Here is a 17,270-nt window from a genome sequence, read left to right as displayed (position 1 = left end):
GGCTGTTGACGGCCCGCTGGCCATGTTTAAGCGGCCCGCGCGACACGTACCTCGATTTACCAGATCAGATATGAGATTCGAAAGGCTTTTCTTTGCTATCACACATGAAAATTGTTGCAAAGATGTTTTCATGTTTTCAGAGCGGACGTCAATCCAACATTTTGGAGTTGAATTGACCAACACGCACGTTGGTCCACGTCCGTCCGGACGCCTTCGGCCACGACTGCGGCCACAAGTAGAACTTTTCTGTTCTTGGTGAGGGGTTTGAAAAAAAAAAAAAGTGTCTTTTTGTGAGCAAACAAACAAACACAGCACTAATGTACATGACGACATGACAAGTGTACATGACAAGTTGCAGGCTACAACTTGGGGACAAAAAGACTCATGTACACAAAGACCCTGTGTTCTTTGTGGAATATTTTAAGGGGATATTCTTCAGGTTGGCGTGGAACACACACACACACACACACACAACTGGCTAGCTACATAGCTGTTTTTTAAACCAATATTTAAATATTGACTAAAACAAAATTGCAATTGTAGAATGTGAGCTAACTAACTAACTAATTAGCGGCGAATGAAACTTTTGGCGGACGCAAAGAGAACGATCCAGACTCCGCCAAGTTTGCATTTAGCATTAGCAAGATGCTAGCACGCTAATACACTAATAAATAAATAAATAGGCAGTTACGTCTTAGCGTTTTGTGACTCAAAGTCCAAATAAACTATTCTAGAACAAAATTACTTGTTGGGAAACTTGAAATTAAATAACGGGAGATTTCTTTCTTTCTCAGTGCCAACCGCAGCAGTAGGTGAAGAATATCCCAGCAAAATATTGTCGTGAAGTCCAGACGGAGGTGTGGACTTGACCGGGAAGGTGACACGGACGGCACGGGACAATGCGGAGGAAGGACCAACCTGCCCAGCGAGATGTTGCTTCTGCTTCCCAGTAAAAAAGCGCAAACATGTCCAGGAGACGCTGGCCGCTTGTCCACACGCTGTCAAAAGGCTTCTATTGTCTCATTAAATGGCTCCGTGTCCTCCATTTGACTTGGCAAGCCAACACGATACATTCAAGCAGGTGGACGTCATCAGTCACACCGGCCCCGAAAAAATCTGTATCCCTTCTCGTTAGACCAAATAAATTTTGCAATCAATGAAGATACCATAAGGGAATTTCAGTGATCAAAACACGATGAAAAGGGGAGAGGATGAGTGAAGTGGGCTATCGTGTTTCCAGCTAGATCAAATTAAGTGGCAAAATACAGATAGGTGGTATCCTGTTAGAGAACACGTAATTGTATTCCGATTGACTGATTTGTTTATTTTTATTTATAACCACTGATAGCCGCGTCAAGAGTGCAACGAATGCAAATGCAGGTCATTTCCCCCCAATTTCGGCGGAGTCAAACGCTTATTTTACGTGTTAAATTGTAGCGAATGGTGCGCTGAAAACCACACCGACGAAGACTACCACTTTTATGGAAAACCTAGTTTAAATTACAGCAAATCAAAAACACAAAATCATACATTCTTCGTGCCTTTCAATGAAAACAAACGGAGTAACATCGCGCCGCCTTCAGTCAATGCGTGCGCGCTCCCGCGAGAGGGAATACAGATTTCTTTTTCGGGGGTAAGTACTTTGGCACGACACCGGTACTAGCACTCACCGACATTTACAAGCCAGATTCTTTTGGATTCATTTCTTTGCGTTTGTCACGGCAGCATTGCTTCCAGGCCAGTGTGTGTGTGTGTGTGTGTCTATTTGATTTGTTTGTCCAATTACATTTCCGCCTCTCTATATAGTCATATCAATGTAATTGCTGGCCGATGAAGAAAATTCAACTAGATTAACAAATGGATGTTTTTGTTTTACTTTTTCTAACCAATCACGTCATCAAGTTCCACTAGTGGTACACTGGCTCCCTCCAGTGACCAGCAAAAGTATTCCTCAATCAAATGTTCAACCTGTGTCGAACGACGAATTTCAACAAAATCGTTTTGTTATATTCACATGCGACGTTAATGTTCAAACGATGCCATTTTCAGAAACTGTCTGGAAGTTGGTGAACACTTAGGCCTACTATGCTGATGTTCATGTTGGTTGATTAAAATCACATTTGAAGTAGCGTAGCGGGATGGTTTCTACCGTATGGAGGGAGTATATGAGCCAAGGTGACGGGAGGTCAGACGGAACAGACTTTTTTTCTTTTGTCTTTTTCATTTTCCTTTGAGCGAGCTCACTTTGTGTCATTTGGGAGAAAATAAGCAGACTGCACGCCCCCCTCCTTCCCCCTTTCTCCTCCCCCTTGGTGTTCAACTTGTGGAAAAAGATGAGTTGAAGTCATATTTAGTCTCTGCGTTCCATGAGGAGAAATCACCCGGCAGGAAAGTTGGCCGCTCGCCTGATGGCTAGTTTCCCTTAATTTTTTTCCCTCTTTTATTTATTTTTTTTCTTCGCTTTCTATTCGCACAGGCTGCACGGAGGCTTTGAGTAAGGCTGCCGTCTGGCGGCCACCCTGCAAAATGCATGCTGGAAGATTGCCAGCTGACTTAAGCGTTTTCATTTTAGTCAGTTTTTTTTTTTTTACTAAATGGTCACTTCTTTTAACTTTAATGACTGCTAGCTTTTTGTGCAGTATCAAAAATCAGAAAATGAATTATGTTATAATAATATGCATCAGATTGAATTGTATGTGCATTTTGTGATTGCATTTTCCCCCCACATGGAAATTGTGCTCCTAGTTCACCCACTCTCATTGGTGAACTAGGAGCGCGCTGACAGTTTCAGATCACAATCTCACCTGTGTAGTTTGCAGCAGCACACGCACCTTCAGTTGACTTGTACAATAACAAAGCATGTCAGGAAAAAAAAAAATACACATCCTGCCCAACAGTTCAGATTTGCTTTCCAAAGGTGTGCTATGCATTCATGGAAACACTCCAAGCAGCATCAAAAAGAAATGCAAAGAAAAATAGAGCGTCACCTGAAATTTCTTGGACAATTCCTCAATGACATTTGGAATATGAACAGCAAGTTATTTTTTTTTTTTATAATCAGCAAACATCAGCAACAAAAATTTCAATTACACACACACGCTCTCACACTAACTCACTCGAATAATCGCTTTCTTTTATTCACAACTACAATAAGAGGCACACCAGGAAAGGCAGAGGTGAAAGGTCAAGGGATGAGGAGGAGGAGGGGGAGGAGGAGGTCTTACCTTGGTCCTGGGCTGAAGAGGAGAGCACCAGCGCCAGAAGCGCGGCAGCCACCAGAGTCAGCCCACTCTTCATTTTGGCTTCCTGTGGCTCACCACAGTGGGGACGCCGACTGCCAACAGCGCCGCCAACAGCGCCGCCACCGCCACCGCCGAGACGACGACATGTGAGGAGGAGGACGACATGTGAGAACCCAGGAGATGAGGAGGCTACTTGGGGAAGGGTGGGCTAATGTAGCGAAGGGGAAACGGGAGCAGGAGGAGGAATAGGAAACTTGAGGAGGAGCTAGTGAGGTCACAGGAGGAAGGAGGCCACAAGGAACAAGGAGAAATCAGGGGAGGGGAAAGAGGAGAAAACGGGAGTCAGTGTTGAGAAAAGGGAAGGAAGGAGGACACAAGAGGAGGAAGAAGGGGTTCGGAAACAGGAGGTGTAAGAAGGTAGCTGGTAATTCCAGGATGGGGGACACCAGAGGAGGAGCAGAAAGCAGGAGGAGGTGTGAAGAAAAGAGAAAGAGGGAAGAAACAGGAGAAGGAAGGAGAGAGAGAGGAAAAGTTGCGACAAAGGAGAAAAAAGGAGGAAGGAGGTTAGGAAACAGGAGAAGCTGGCTGAAGAATAAGGGGGAGCAAGATGAAAAAGTGAAGAGCACGAGGACGAAGGAAGGAGATGGTGGGGAAAGGAGAAGGTACTGACAGAGAAGGAAGGAGGAAAGAAGTAGGAGGGAGGAAGAAGGGGAAGTAGAAGTGGCTACAGCAGGAAGGAGGAAACCAGAGGAGGTGGTTGAGGACGAGAAGGTTCGGGAAACAAGAAGAGCAAGAAGAAAGCGGGAGGAGGACTGAAGGGAGCAAGGGGAGATCTGTGAAGGAAGGAAGGAAGGAAGGAAACGAAAGTCAGATAGGAAAAGAAGTAAGATTATGTTGTACCTGCGCACGCACGTCAAACGTCAAATTGATGCGGACAACTTCGACTTGCGCTGATCGACAAAACCTTTGCCCTGCGCGAGAGACAAAGATCAACAAGAATAAAAAAAGCAAAGATAACCAAAAAGAAGAAGACACCGCGAACGTGGAGTGAGCAAACGTGAAGACGTCGTCGTCAATACTTAATCGATGAATGTGACCAACCTGAAGCTTGGTTCCGCCGCCGAGAAGAGGAGCGAGAGGGGGAGGAGGAGGATGGAGGAGGAGGAGGAAGAGGAGCTCGTGCGCTTCTCGGAGGTGTTGCGAGCTTGTGGTCGCAGTTCGGCGGGCGTCGTCGATTTTTCCTCCAAGTGGGCCGAGCCTCCCCTCCGCGCCCTATTTCAAAGGGGGAGGGGGTTTTTGCCCACCCCGCGGACCACAAACACCAAAGTCACTCTAGGAAACTTTGAGACTTCTCACATGCGCTCATTGCTTTTGTGCTGACGCTGCACATCAAGAGAATCATTTCTCTAATCGCAAATAGTCGGATTGAAAATATTCGTCAAGACTCGCAAGTATTCACCTTTTTAAAAGCAGGTCAGTCTGGTCTTCACGTGGCGGACGAAGGTCGGAGGAAAAAGGACGAGAAGCTGCTCCAGCCAACGCGTGGGCGCCCTCTGGTGGCCGCCGTCAAAAGCGCCGCCCGCGAGCTGCTGGCAACTTTTTGCTCCCTCAATTTAGCCTCTTTCACAATTGGGAAAATTGAAGCAAGACGACGTATTCACTTGGCTGGCGTTATGCTTGATACATGGTGCGCGACTGTGGCAGCGGTGAAAAGCACGATCAAATTTGCACTTCTTTTCGGATATTTAAATGTAAAAAACTTTGGCATTAAAAGTTTGTCAGAGATATTAATTTTTAATATTCTTACCTTTGGAACATCCTCCAACAATTCAAATCACAGCAAATGAATTTTGACCGCTCGTTTTTAGTTTTACAGCAAACTCACCTGGCCGTACCAGAAATAAAAGATGCAGCAAGCCGATCCTCTTTATTTCCTTTAAGTAAGAATATACAGCCCGACCTTATAAAACCGGCTTCGCTTGAACATTTCTTTTTGTATTTTTTATATTATATTTGCGTCAGATTCTTTTTCCTTTCCTCAAAGTGATGTTATATGCATTTCTTCAGTGATAACAGGTGCTGAGGAAAGCTTGAAATTGGCTTGGAATACGCTAAAGCGGCCTACAAAGTATAGTTTTTCATGTTTTCTCGCTATATGGCGACGTGCTCGAAGCCATTTGTGCATTACAAGAGGAGAAGCGACGACAGCTTGGTCATGACAAGTTTAATTGATCTTGTGGGGAAATAAATACTGATCCCAAGAACATGAAAGGAACACGACCATCATCATCATCATCATCATCATCACACTCAACATGACATGGAGGCGGAATCACGCTTTCTTCTGAGGGTTGGCCGCCTTCAGCAGCTCGTACACCACGTAGCCCGCACCTGCGCACGGCCAAACAACAAAAACAACACACGCGCGGTGAGAAGATACATGACGTCACCACGCGTGCATGATTTTTTTTTTTTTTTTTTGGGAGGCTCACTCACCCAGCACGGTGAGCGTCATGGTGGCTCGGTAGAGCAGCGCGTCGGCCGTGCCACCTTTCAGATGCACCGGGATGCCGTTGTCCTCCTGACAACACACACACACACGCGTTATGTTATGTGGGTGATTTATTTATTTATTTTTTGGGAGCTTGTTTGAGCATCAACAGTAGCTTGCGTTTCTTTTCATGTTATCCTTAAAAAAGAAGGACTTTCCAAAACACATTTGCCACGCGGGACGTTTGTATCAGCACATTTGAAATTGTTTTTGTGGCTGACCAAGCAGGCTAAGTGCCACTAGCACACGTGCACATTCTCGTTGGTTTGCTTCCTAATCAAACACGTCTAGCCGGTAGCTCGTCTGAGCCCAGACATAAATAACGGACGAGCGATCATTCATTGATGGCAGAAGGAACGATGGAATAAGAATGTCACACAAGGGAAAAAAGACACGCATCAGATGTTTGCTTTTTTGTTTTTCTATCCGTCACGCGGGCGCTTGTCACTGCGGCGTTGATTGACGTCTGAGGTTTGGCGAGTGGCGCGTCGTCGCCGCCGTCAACTTTCTTTCGGACTGCGAGCGGGTGCAAAGTCGAATTTTCATGTCGCAATCAAACACAAAATAATAAGGCGCCGGATCATCTTCGCCATTGAAATCAATGCAAAGCCCATTTGTGTGTTCCAGAGAATGAGAAACAGCTCGAAGCAAGCACGCTTGGCCTCTTATTCGGAAAACTGTGTAAGCGCGGGAGTCAAAAACAAGCACAAAATTCACGGCTGGGTCATTAATTTTCCAAAGGGGCCGTATGAGTAAGTGGAACGGTCGCCGAAGGGCACGCCAACATGCTAACCTCAAGTATGTTCCACATTCATTCAATGGTATCCCACCACGCATGACACTGTGTGCTTTCGGCCAACTGCTACTTGTGTACATCTTGTTACAATTAAGGCCAAGAAAATTAAAAGCAGAGGTTGAACGTGAGGCCTCCATTGAACGGACAGACGGACGCCTGCGAGTTGCAGGTGTGAGGCGCCGGGCTACCTGGAAGAGCTTCTGGTTCTTGGGGACCTGGTTCTCCACAGGCCTCCGAGCCGAGCCGCAAAATGTCCGCCGCGCCACCTGCTGGAGCGCCTGGGAACGACAGGACAACACCATCAGTTCTGGACACGTTGACAACGGTAATTGAAGAGAAGCTTGCATCTTCAGCAATATACGCGATCCAAGTCCGGGATCGGCTCACACAATAACACGTTCGCCTGAGTGCCCTTCCCTATGGATCGCCATTCCTTTGGCAATGTCGCCATCTAGTGGTCGTTACAGCACACAGCCACCAGGATTGCAGTTGTTCTGTCCGTTTTTTCCCTTGACATTTGGTGCCTGCAATACGTTCACTGCTAAAGTTAATTTTCAATGTGGTTTTAGATGCAATTAATTCTGTTTAGAGCACATGGGGGAGTTTTAAACTTAGGTCCCACCTAACCTCTTGATCTTTATATTACAGTGAAATAGTTGGAGTTTGTTGCATTTTCGCCAGGTTTGAAGATTCGTAACCTATTTTATTCCTCTCGTTAATTAAATATTCTTCGCACGGAACAGCCACAATGCATGTTGTCGGCTCATTTTATGTTACATTTTTGAAGCTTTTCTAAATAATGTTTTTCTACAGACGAAGAAGGAAATTAAAGTTTGATTGGGAAATTTAAAAAAAAATTAACATAGCATTTTTGCGTTTGCGATAAAAACTGTAACATTTGATTTCGTATTCTTCCCTGACGTTGCAAAAGCTTGACGAGTGCTACAAAAAGTTCTAGCGTGTTAGCGCGACGACATTAGCCGCCTTTGACCCCCTAGCCGAGCTCTTTTGAGGCCATACGGAGCTCAACGGACCGCGTCGTGTCAAATGGCGCCCAGCGCAGCAACACAGGCAAACGCTCGCAAAGCTCGCCGAGCTGCGAGGGACGAGGAGGACTTACAAAAATGCCGCGATTCATCTCGTAGGATCGCCTTTCCCTCACAAGGACACAAACGACTTCCGCTTGTTATCTTCGTCGTCGTCTTGGTTTTCCCTCTTCGTCTGCTTTCAGTAGACCGTATTTAACCACCACTTTCTACTGCCCCCTTGCGGCCTTTGTTGGAAACAGACGAGTCACCTTGGCCTGTCCTCGCAGAGAACAAAAACAAAAAAGCAACTTAATTTATGACGACACGATTGAACAATAACCTAGTTTACATTTATACTTCTCGCGGATTCCACTGGAGGTGTTTAACGATCTGAAGCATACCTATTCGATGGAAAACAAATCAAGACGTCATGTCCTTGTAACAGACAAGGCAAGGCCCCTTTATTTTATACACGAGTTAATTCAGTGTACTTTGCATAATTAAAAGTACATTTGCAATAGTAAAAAAAAAAGAACGGTTTAAATATAGCCCAGAAAAAAAGGTAGATTATTACGATTACTTAAAATAACATACAGTGAAAGTATCAGATACAAAAAAGAGTGCTCTATTTGTGATTTTAAAATTCAAGATTAAAAATATTTATTTGTCAGATGTGCACAATGAACGTGAAATTCTGCACAATCAAAATATTTTGTGGTGCGTGTGATGTGTTCTATTTGTATAATTTTTATCAACACATGAAATTAATTGAGTCCTTTTGGGACGAGACGGGCTTCTGTCACTACACTCTTGACTGGTCACCAGTCAATCACTTCTTATAACGATAATGTGTGAGAGAGACAAAGTAAAAAAAAAAAGGAAACCAGTTGCACACACATACTTTTAAAGTGTCTCTTAGATAAAAAAGTGTAACACACGCACACACGCTCAAACACAAACAAATCGGCCCTCAAATTTGAGACAGAACTGTTTCAGTTTTTTTTCGTTGTTTTGTTTGTTACCATCACAACGAGTGTGTGTGTGTGTTGCACTGGGCATGACATGTTCTAAAAGAAGCAGTGTGAGGACCGCTAGGTGATGTTGATAAGCAGCATTTGTGCTCTTCCTAATATGGCCTCCCAACAGTCCAAGGTCACCGCTGTGACCTTGCCGCATCTTCTCCGACAGATTTAGCATCCACCTTTTCTTGGTTTTCCTGCGCCTCATCTCCTTGTTTGGTGTCGCGGGCGCCTTTAAAAGCGCGTCATCTTGTCGCGGCATCACAGTTTAGCTTGACTCTCTTCGTATTCAAAATGTCCGATGCAGCGATGGGCGAGTTCGGTAAGGCGGCTCCGTACCTCAGGAAGTCGGAGAAGGAGCGTCTGGAAGCTCAGACCAGACCGTTTGACATCAAGACAGAATGTTTCGTGGTGGACGACAAGGTTGAGTACATGAAGGGACAAATTCAGAGCAAAGAGGGCGACGCGGTCAAGGTGAAGAAGGAGGACGGGACCACGGTGAGCGTGAAGGAGGCCGACGTCCATCCGCAGAATCCCCCCAAATTCGACAAGATCGAAGACATGGCGATGTTCACTTTCCTCCACGAGCCGGCGGTGCTGTTCAACCTGAAGGAGCGCTATGCCGCCTGGATGATTTACACCTACTCCGGCCTCTTCTGTGTCACTGTCAACCCGTACAAGTGGCTTCCCGTATACGATGCCGAAGTGGTGGCAGCCTACAGAGGAAAGAAGAGGACCGAAGCTCCTCCTCACATCTTCTCCATCTCCGACAACGCTTACCAGTACATGCTGACCGATCGGGAAAACCAGTCTGTCCTCATCACCGGAGAATCCGGCGCTGGCAAGACCGTCAACACCAAGAGGGTTATCCAGTACTTTGCCAGCATTGCTGCCGTTGGCGGTGCTGGCAAAAAGGACCCCAGCAAGGGCACACTGGAGGATCAGATCATCCAGGCTAATCCAGCCCTGGAAGCCTTCGGCAACGCCAAAACATTGAGGAACGACAACTCATCTCGCTTTGGAAAGTTTATAAGAATCCACTTCGGGAACAGCGGCAAGCTGTCCTCCGCAGATATTGAGACGTACCTGCTGGAGAAGTCCCGCGTCACCTTCCAGCTCAAAGCTGAAAGGAACTACCACATCTTCTACCAGATTCTGTCCAATCAGAAGCCAGACCTTCTTGACCTGCTGCTGATCACCAATAACCCGTATGACTACTCCTACATCTCCCAGGGAGAAGTCACGGTGGCCTCCATCAACGACTCGGAGGAGTTGATGGCCACAGACAGCGCCTTTGACGTGCTGGGCTTCACCACTGAGGAGAAGATGGGCGTCTACAAGCTGACGGGCGCTATCATGCACTACGGGAACCTAAAGTTCAAGCAGAAGCAGCGGGAGGAGCAAGCCGAGCCCGACGGGACCGAGGCGGCGGACAAGTCCGCTTACCTGATGGGTCTCAATTCCGCCGACCTCATCAAAGGGTTGTGCCACCCCAGAGTCAAAGTCGGGAATGAGTACGTGACCAAAGGCCAAAGCGTGGACCAGGTCTACTACGCCATCGGCGCCTTGGCCAAGTCCGTGTATGAGAAGATGTTCAACTGGATGGTGGTCAGGATCAACCAGTCCCTGGCCACCAAGCAGCACCGGCAGTACTTCATAGGCGTCCTGGACATCGCTGGCTTTGAGATCTTTGATTTCAACACCTTCGAGCAATTGTGCATCAACTTTACCAACGAGAAACTGCAACAGTTTTTCAACCACCACATGTTTGTTCTGGAGCAAGAAGAGTACAAGAAGGAGGGGATCGACTGGGAGTTCATCGACTTTGGCATGGACCTTCAAGCTTGTATTGATCTCATTGAGAAGCCTCTTGGGATCATGTCCATTCTGGAGGAGGAATGCATGTTCCCCAAAGCCAGCGACCAGACCTTCAAGTCCAAGCTCTATGACAATCATCTGGGCAAGAACAAAATGTTTGAGAAGCCTCGGGCTGCTAAGGGAAAAGCCGAAGCTCATTTCGCCCTTGTCCATTATGCCGGCACCGTGGACTACAACATCACAAACTGGCTGGTGAAAAACAAAGATCCTCTCAATGAAACCGTAGTCGGCCTCTTTCAGAAGTCCTCCGTTAAGCTTCTCAGTCTGTTATTTTCCAGTTACGCAGGCGCTGACGGTGGCGACAAAGGCGGCAAAGGAACGAAGAAGAAGGGCTCATCCTTTCAGACGGTGTCGGCTCTTCACAGAGAGAACCTCAACAAGCTGATGACGAATCTGAAGACGACGCATCCCCACTTTGTACGCTGCCTGATTCCAAATGAGCGGAAGACTCCCGGGGTCATGGACAATTGTCTGGTCATGCACCAGCTGCGTTGCAATGGAGTCCTAGAGGGCATTCGAATTTGCAGGAAGGGTTTTCCCAACCGAGTCCTCTACGGAGACTTCAAACAGAGGTACCGAATCCTCAATGCGTCCGCCATCCCTGAGGGTCAGTTTATGGACTGCAAGAAGAGTGCTGAGAAGCTGCTTTCCTCGCTGGACATTGACCACACGCAGTACAAGTTTGGCCACACCAAAGTCTTTTTTAAAGCGGGTCTGCTGGGTACACTGGAGGAGATGCGAGATGAACAGCTCTCGCGAATCATCACCAGAATCCAGGCCAACGCTCGCGCGCTACTCATGAGGGCCCAGTTTGCTAAGCTAGTCGAGCGCAGAGACGCCCTCATGCTCATCCAGTGGAACCTTCGCTCATTCCTTAGCGTAAAGAACTGGCCGTGGATGAAGCTCTTCTTTAAGATCAAACCCCTGCTGAAGAGTGCCGAGTCTGAAAAGGAGATGGCCAATATGAAGGACGAGTTCAACAAGCTGAAAGAAGCCCTTGAGAAATCCGAAACGCGTCGGAAGGAACTGGAGGAGAAGATCGTGACTCTCCTTCAGGAGAAGAATGATTTAACTCTGCAAATTCAGTCAGAGCAAGACACGCTCACGGACGCTGAAGAACGATGCGAGCAGCTCATCAAAAGCAAGATTCAACAAGAGGCGAAGCTCAAGGAGATAAACGAGAGACTGGAGGACGAGGAAGAACTGAATGCAGACCTCACGGCCAAGAAACGGAAGTTGGAAGACGAGTGCTCCGAGTTAAAGAAAGATATAGATAACCTTGAGCTGACTTTGGCCAAAGTTGAGAAAGAGAAACACGCCACAGAGAATAAGGTAAGGAACCTAAGTGAGGAGATGGCATCCCAAGACGAGAGCATCCTTAAGCTGACCAAAGAGAAGAAGGCGCTGCAGGAGGCTCACCAGCAGGTACTGGATGATCTTCAGAGCGAGGAGGACAAAGCCAACACCCTGAACAAATCCAAAGTGAAGCTGGAGCAGCAGGTGGATGACCTGGAGGGCTCCTTGGAACAGGAGAAGAAGATTCGCATGGAGCTGGAGCGCTCCAAGCGGAAGCTCGAGGGGGACGTGAAGCTAACTCAAGAGAGCGTGATGGATTTAGAAAATGACAAGCAGCAACTGGAGGAGAAGCTCAAGAAAAAAGACTTTGAGGCATCCCAGATCACTTCCAGACTGGAGGACGAGCAGGTTGCCTCGGGACAGCTCCAAAAGAAGCTGAAGGAAAACCAGGCCAGGATTGAGGAGCTGGAGGAGGAGCTGGACGCAGAGCGTGCGGCGCGAGCCAAAGTGGAGAAGCAACGCTCGGATCTTTCCCGCGAGCTAGAGGATATCAGTGAACGCTTGGAAGAAGCGGGCGGGGCCTCGTCAGCACAAGTGGAGCTAAACAAGAGGAGGGACGCAGAATTTCAGAAGCTGCGCCGGGAGCTGGAGGAGTCTACCCTCCAGAATGAGGCCACGGCCGCCGCGCTGAGGAAGAAGCACGCCGACAGTGTGGCCGAACTGGGTGAGCAAATCGACAACCTCCAGCGAGTCAAGCAGAAACTGGAGAAGGAAAAAAGTGAGCTGAAACTTGAGTTGGACGACTTCGCTTCCAGCATGGAAAGCATGGCCAAGAACAAATCCAACGTGGAGAAAATCTGCCGAACAATGGAGGACAACATGACGGAGTACAAGTGCAAATACGAGGAGGCTCAACGGTCCTCCAATGATTTAAACACCCAAAGAGCCAAGCTTCTTGCTGAGAATGGTGAGTTTGGACGGCAGCTGGAGGAGAAGGACTGCTTGATCTCGCAGCTCACCAGAGGGAAGAATTCATACAACCAGCAAGTAGAAGACCTGCGCAGACAACTGGAAGAGGAAGTCAAGGCGAAGAACGCACTAGCACACGCCGCGCAGTCGGCCCGCCACGACTGTGATCTGCTCCGAGAACAGTTTGAAGAGGAGCAGGAAGCAAAGGCTGAGCTGCAGAGAGCTCTGTCCAAATCCAACAACGAGGTCTCAGTGTGGAGGAACAAGTACGAAACTGACGCCATCCAGAGAACCGAGGAGCTGGAGGAAGCAAAAAAGAAGTTGGTTCAGAGACTGCAGGAGGCTGAGGAAGCCATCGAAGCGGCAAATGCCAAATGTTCGTCGCTTGAGAAGACCAAGCACCGGCTCCAAAATGAGATTGAGGACCTGATGCTGGACCTGGAAAGGTCCAATGCAGCTTCTGCGGGACTGGATAAAAAACAACGAGCTTTCGATAAAGTTCTCGCAGAGTGGAAGCAAAAGTTTGAGGAGTCCCAATGTGAGCTGGAAGCCTCCCAGAAGGAGGCACGGACTCTCAGCACTGAACTCTTTAAACTGAAAAATGCTTATGAGGAGTGCCTGGACCACCTGGAAACCATGAGGAGAGAGAACAAGAACCTGCAGGAGGAGATCTCGGACCTTAATGACCAGCTCGGGGAGGGTGGCAGAAGTGCTTGTGAACTTGAGAAGATGAGGAAACAACTGGAGCAAGAAAAAGCAGAGCTACAGTCAGCTCTGGAGGAAGCCGAAGGATCTCTGGAGCACGAAGAGAGCAAAATCCTGCGAGCCCAACTGGAGTTCAACCAAGTAAAAGCAGACATGGAGCGGAAATTGGCGGAGAAAGACGAGGAAATGGAGCAGGCCAAGAGAAACTACCAACGCATGGTGGACTCGCTCCAGTCCTCTCTGGAGTCCGAGACCAGGAGTCGCAATGAAGCACTGAGAGTGAAAAAGAAGATGGAGGGCGACCTCAACGAAATGGAGATCCAACTCAGCCAAGCAAACAGGCAAGCGGTCGACGCGCAGAAACAACTCAAAAACCTCCAGGTCTTCCTGAAGGACACCCAGTTGCAACTGGATGACATCCAGCATGGGAACGATGACCTGCGGGAGAACATGGCCGTCCTAGAACGTCGAAACAATTTGATCCAGGCTGAGCTGGAAGAGGTGAGGGCCGCACTGGAGCAGACGGACAGAAGCCGCAAGTTGGCCGAGCAGGAACTGACCGACTCCACCGAGCGCATGCAGCTCCTGCACTCGCAGAACACCAGCCTGATCAACCAGAAGAAAAAGCACGAGGCGGACCTCCTGCACCTGCAAAACGAAATGGAGGAGGTGGTCCAAGAGAATCGCAATGCCGAGGAAAAGGCAAAGAAGGCCATCACGGACGCGGCCATGATGGCAGAAGAGCTGAAGAAGGAGCAGGACACCAGCGCGCATCTGGAACGCATGAAGAAGAATATGGAACAAACCATCAAGGACCTCCAGCACCGCCTGGACGAGGCCGAGCAGATCGCTATGAAAGGGGGCAAAAAACAACTCCAGAAACTGGAGGTCCGCATCAAAGACCTGGAGAACGAGCTGGAGGCGGAGCAGCGCAGAGGAATCGAGTCCGTCAAAGGCGTCCGCAAGTACGAACGTCGCATCAAAGAACTCACCTACCAGACGGAGGAAGACCGCAAGAACATAGCTCGACTCCAGGACTTGGTGGATAAGCTGCAGGTGAAAGTCAAATCCTACAAACGCGCCGCGGAAGAAGCTGAAGAGACGGCCAACGGGAACGTGGCCAAAGTGCGCAAGCTGCAACACGAGCTGGAAGAAGCGCAGGAGAGAGCCGATGTGGCCGAGACTCAAGTCAACAAGCTGAGGGCCAAGACCAGAGACGGGGGTACCAAGAAGAACCTGGATGACTGATTTAGAAGAATGGCACCTGTCAATCAAAACAGGACGCTAAGGTCAGCACGCTAAAGAGCATGTTAAAAACAAGCAGAAAAAGTTTACATTTATGTACAACTAATGTCACATTTTGACATCCTATGTCAAGTATTTAACGTGATCTTTTGTGTTTTTTTTTTTCAAACAGGCTGGAAATACGAACCAATAAGACACGTGACACCAACACACGTTGTGACATGATTCGGATGAATTCCACTCTAAACCAACAGGCGGCCTCCAGTATATCACGTGACTTCTTTGAAATTTTGATTCACAGCGTCACAATGTGACTTCACGAAAGAAGCGTTTGACAATAAAAGTTACTGAAGTCCAAATAAACGCGTGTGTGTTGGCACAACTTCCTGTCTGTTCTCTTCAAAATAAGAGTTTCATCCGACATCACCGTCAGGCTGCCAACGTCATACAACGCGCACGCACACGCACACACACAACACGTCCTGGTTTGGTGTTTATGACAAAAACATTTTTTATTTATGCGCGTTCCTGTGAGCCGACGCGGCCTTCATATCTTTTGGAGGAGGAAGCCGCTGAAGGTGCTGAGTCGGCTCTGGTCAAAGATGCTCTTGTTGGCCCACAAGGTGACCCACAGCTTGTCTCCCTCCTCCAGTATCAGCGGCATCCCGTTGGTGGCGCTGCTGAACGTGCCCTGCGTGTCGTAGATGGCGAACATATTGATGCCATTCTTTATCACGGCTGCGTTCAAGGTCCCTGAATTGCCCACGTTGCCATTGAAGAGGATGAAGTAGATACCCCTGACGGGGGCTGTGAAGATGCCTGTGAGAGGAGGGTGGGTTGTGTTTAGTTGTACCGCCATGCTACACTTTTAGGCCCTCACAAGATGGTGTTCAAATTACAATAAAACATAAAAGGCATTTGGCCATTTTGTTTTTGGGAGTGTTTGCAGAGATTTGATTTGTTTCTCCACACATGAAAATGCATTTCAACAGAGCTGGGCACTTGACCCTTTTTTGCAAAAAAGTCCACCCCCCCACCCCCGCCCTACAGCCGCGATCTCGACCCTCCGGTTTTACTCTTATAGTATTTAAGTTTTTAATTTTCGGGAAATAAATCTTGAGGATTTTAAGTACAATTATTTAAAGAAAGAACGTTTTGGGATATAGGATCTCAGTCTTGCAGCAAATAGTTCAATCTACATGAATTTCATTTGGTTCAAGAGGTGAAGACGTCATACCTGTGTTGGAGTCGTAGCCATTTCCCACGTTGGTGATCACGTTCTTGAACACCAAAGTGGTGTCTGTGTTGAAGGGGCCCAAGTGGGTCCAATCCTGAGTGGCGACGAGCCCAGCCGCGAAGGACACCGGAGGTTTGGCTGCACGCACACGCATACGCACGGATAAGCTTCACGGGCTCTGGGAACGTCTCAGTGGTTTCATCAACTGACCTGCTTCAGCTGCGTCCTTCTCCAGCTTGTCCACGCGCGCCGCCAGCTGGTGCAAGAGGAAGTTTCCATCCGCTTCAGATTTGACACGCTCGTCGCCGAAAAACAGCTGAGCCTGAAGGCTGCTGACAGCGCAAACAATTAACAACGTCGCCGCAGTGGTCAAGCATGAGCGCGTCATCTTGCTAAAATGAGCACTGGACTGGCTTCTCAACTTTAATTTAACGCTTTTTTTCGCCTGAACTTCACCCTTGCTGTCTCTGCAAAGTTTGTTCACCTTCAAAATGCAGACTTTGTTCACAAACATTTGCACACAATCTGCCAAACGCAACTATAGCAAAATGCTCTGCGACTCGACCCCCCCCCCAAAAAAAAAACAGGTGGCATTGTATAATGGTATGGCATACAGCATTCGTAAAATATGTACATGTGTATTTAAAAAAGAAAATAACACATTTGTACAACTTGATCAACTAGAACCAAAAAGCGTACCGGTAAGACGTCATAGACTCCCAAGGCAAGGAGGGACAATTTTAGAAACGGGACAACGGGCGATCCACCTTATATTTTATGCCAATCGTTGGTGCAAATATGACGAATTTGTGACCATTGGGTGGAGTCGCCCTCTAAGATGGTTTTAGAAATTCCTAGGCTTACCATTACTCAAGTCACCCACTGAGGGCAGAAGGAGAAAAAAAAAACGACTTGGGGAGGTCAGGGTAGCATCGATCGATTATTCTGGGGTCGATTTGCCTTGACTTGATGAGCAACGCGACCAATCAGGTGTATAAATAAACACTGCAACGCGTCAACAAATAATTACTATAATAATTATTTTCTTGCATATAATTATCGGTAATTTAATTTGACACATATTTAATAAATAAAACACTTATTGACCATTTGAATTCGACAGTTGGTGTATTTATTTAATTTGGGCACTTTCATTCCTCCATAGGATTGTAGTCCTCAAGTTCAAATTTTATTGCAAACCAGTAATGGGTACATCACCAAAACTTTTAACAGGAATCAATGTTATACACAATACAAGTACGTATTTCTTCTTTAAATCTTCTCTTCTATGTACATTACAACTC

General features: G+C 47.5%; 4 protein-coding genes across 10 annotated transcripts in view; 1 reads left to right on the top strand and 3 right to left on the bottom strand.

The window, feature by feature from the left end:
• col12a1b (collagen, type XII, alpha 1b) overlaps positions 1–4,518 on the bottom strand; it is a 66,284-nt gene extending 61,766 nt beyond the window's left edge. For 3 of the 6 annotated variants that reach the window (XM_088285674.1, XM_088285668.1, XM_088285672.1), the window contains exons 1-3: positions 4,344–4,517; positions 4,143–4,213; positions 3,225–3,334 (exon numbers count right to left, since the gene is read on the bottom strand). In XM_088285674.1, coding sequence (XP_088141800.1) covers positions 3,225–3,297 — 73 coding nt within the window. In that variant the 5' untranslated portion in view covers positions 3,298–3,334; positions 4,143–4,213; positions 4,344–4,517. Of the gene's footprint in view, positions 1–3,224; positions 3,386–4,142; positions 4,301–4,343 lie in introns of those variants that run through there. The other 3 variants (XM_088285671.1, XM_088285669.1, XM_088285670.1) reach the window with 3 other exon arrangements.
• Positions 4,519–5,451: 933 nt separating this feature from the next.
• Positions 5,452–8,151, bottom strand: cox7a2b (cytochrome c oxidase subunit 7A2b). The gene is made up of 4 exons (XM_088285709.1): positions 7,710–8,151; positions 6,778–6,867; positions 5,739–5,823; positions 5,452–5,633 (listed from the first exon to the last, which is right to left on the bottom strand). The coding sequence occupies exons 1-4, from the start codon at positions 7,725–7,727 to the stop codon at positions 5,575–5,577; spliced, it is 252 nt and encodes an 83-aa protein (XP_088141835.1). The 5' UTR covers positions 7,728–8,151; the 3' UTR covers positions 5,452–5,574.
• Positions 8,152–8,930: 779 nt separating this feature from the next.
• Positions 8,931–14,732, top strand: LOC148316591 (myosin-6-like). 2 transcript variants are annotated; one of them, XM_088285698.1, is made up of 2 exons: positions 8,931–11,807; positions 11,913–14,732. In XM_088285698.1, the coding sequence occupies exons 1-2, from the start codon at positions 8,931–8,933 to the stop codon at positions 14,730–14,732; spliced, it is 5,697 nt and encodes a 1,898-aa protein (XP_088141824.1). The 2 variants fall into 2 exon arrangements, with proteins under 2 accessions (XP_088141824.1, XP_088141822.1); XM_088285696.1 differs by having other exon boundaries at positions 8,931–14,732.
• A 483-nt stretch (positions 14,733–15,215) lies between these two features.
• On the bottom strand, positions 15,216–16,391 carry LOC148316590 (complement C1q tumor necrosis factor-related protein 3-like). The gene is made up of 3 exons (XM_088285708.1): positions 16,177–16,391; positions 15,967–16,104; positions 15,216–15,548 (listed from the first exon to the last, which is right to left on the bottom strand). Exons 1-3 carry the CDS (start codon positions 16,352–16,354, stop codon positions 15,277–15,279), a joined length of 588 nt encoding a protein of 195 aa, XP_088141834.1. The 5' UTR covers positions 16,355–16,391; the 3' UTR covers positions 15,216–15,276.
• Positions 16,392–17,270: the final 879 nt, after the last annotated feature.

The sequence above is a fragment of the Idiotropiscis lumnitzeri genome, chromosome 21, assembly GCF_059441095.1.
Source record: "Idiotropiscis lumnitzeri isolate Australia: NSW breed Sydney's pygmy pipehorse chromosome 21, RoL_Ilum_1.0, whole genome shotgun sequence".
In the NCBI taxonomy this organism is placed as follows: Eukaryota; Metazoa; Chordata; class Actinopteri; order Syngnathiformes; family Syngnathidae; genus Idiotropiscis; species Idiotropiscis lumnitzeri.
This window is presented reverse-complemented; position numbering and strand designations above follow the sequence as displayed.

What these genes read in the sequence shown, in the direction of transcription:
- cox7a2b (XM_088285709.1), bottom strand. An exon ending in AGAACCAGAAGCTCTTCCAG is followed by an intron (nt 5,824 to 6,777) that starts GTAGCCCGGCGC and finishes GTGTGTTGTCAG; the next exon opens with GAGGACAACGGCATCCCGGT. An exon ending in CATGACGCTCACCGTGCTGG is followed by an intron (nt 5,634 to 5,738) that starts GTGAGTGAGCCT and finishes GGCCGTGCGCAG; the next exon opens with GTGCGGGCTACGTGGTGTAC.
- LOC148316590 (XM_088285708.1), bottom strand. Translation starts at nt 16,354, where the DNA reads ATGACGCGCTCATGCTTGACCACTGCGGCGACGTTGTTAATTGTTTGC. An exon ending in GAAGGACGCAGCTGAAGCAG is followed by an intron (nt 16,105 to 16,176) that starts GTCAGTTGATGA and finishes GTGTGCGTGCAG; the next exon opens with CCAAACCTCCGGTGTCCTTC. An exon ending in TGGCTACGACTCCAACACAG is followed by an intron (nt 15,549 to 15,966) that starts GTATGACGTCTT and finishes CTCCTCTCACAG; the next exon opens with GCATCTTCACAGCCCCCGTC.
- LOC148316591 (XM_088285696.1), top strand. Translation starts at nt 8,931, where the DNA reads ATGTCCGATGCAGCGATGGGCGAGTTCGGTAAGGCGGCTCCGTACCTC.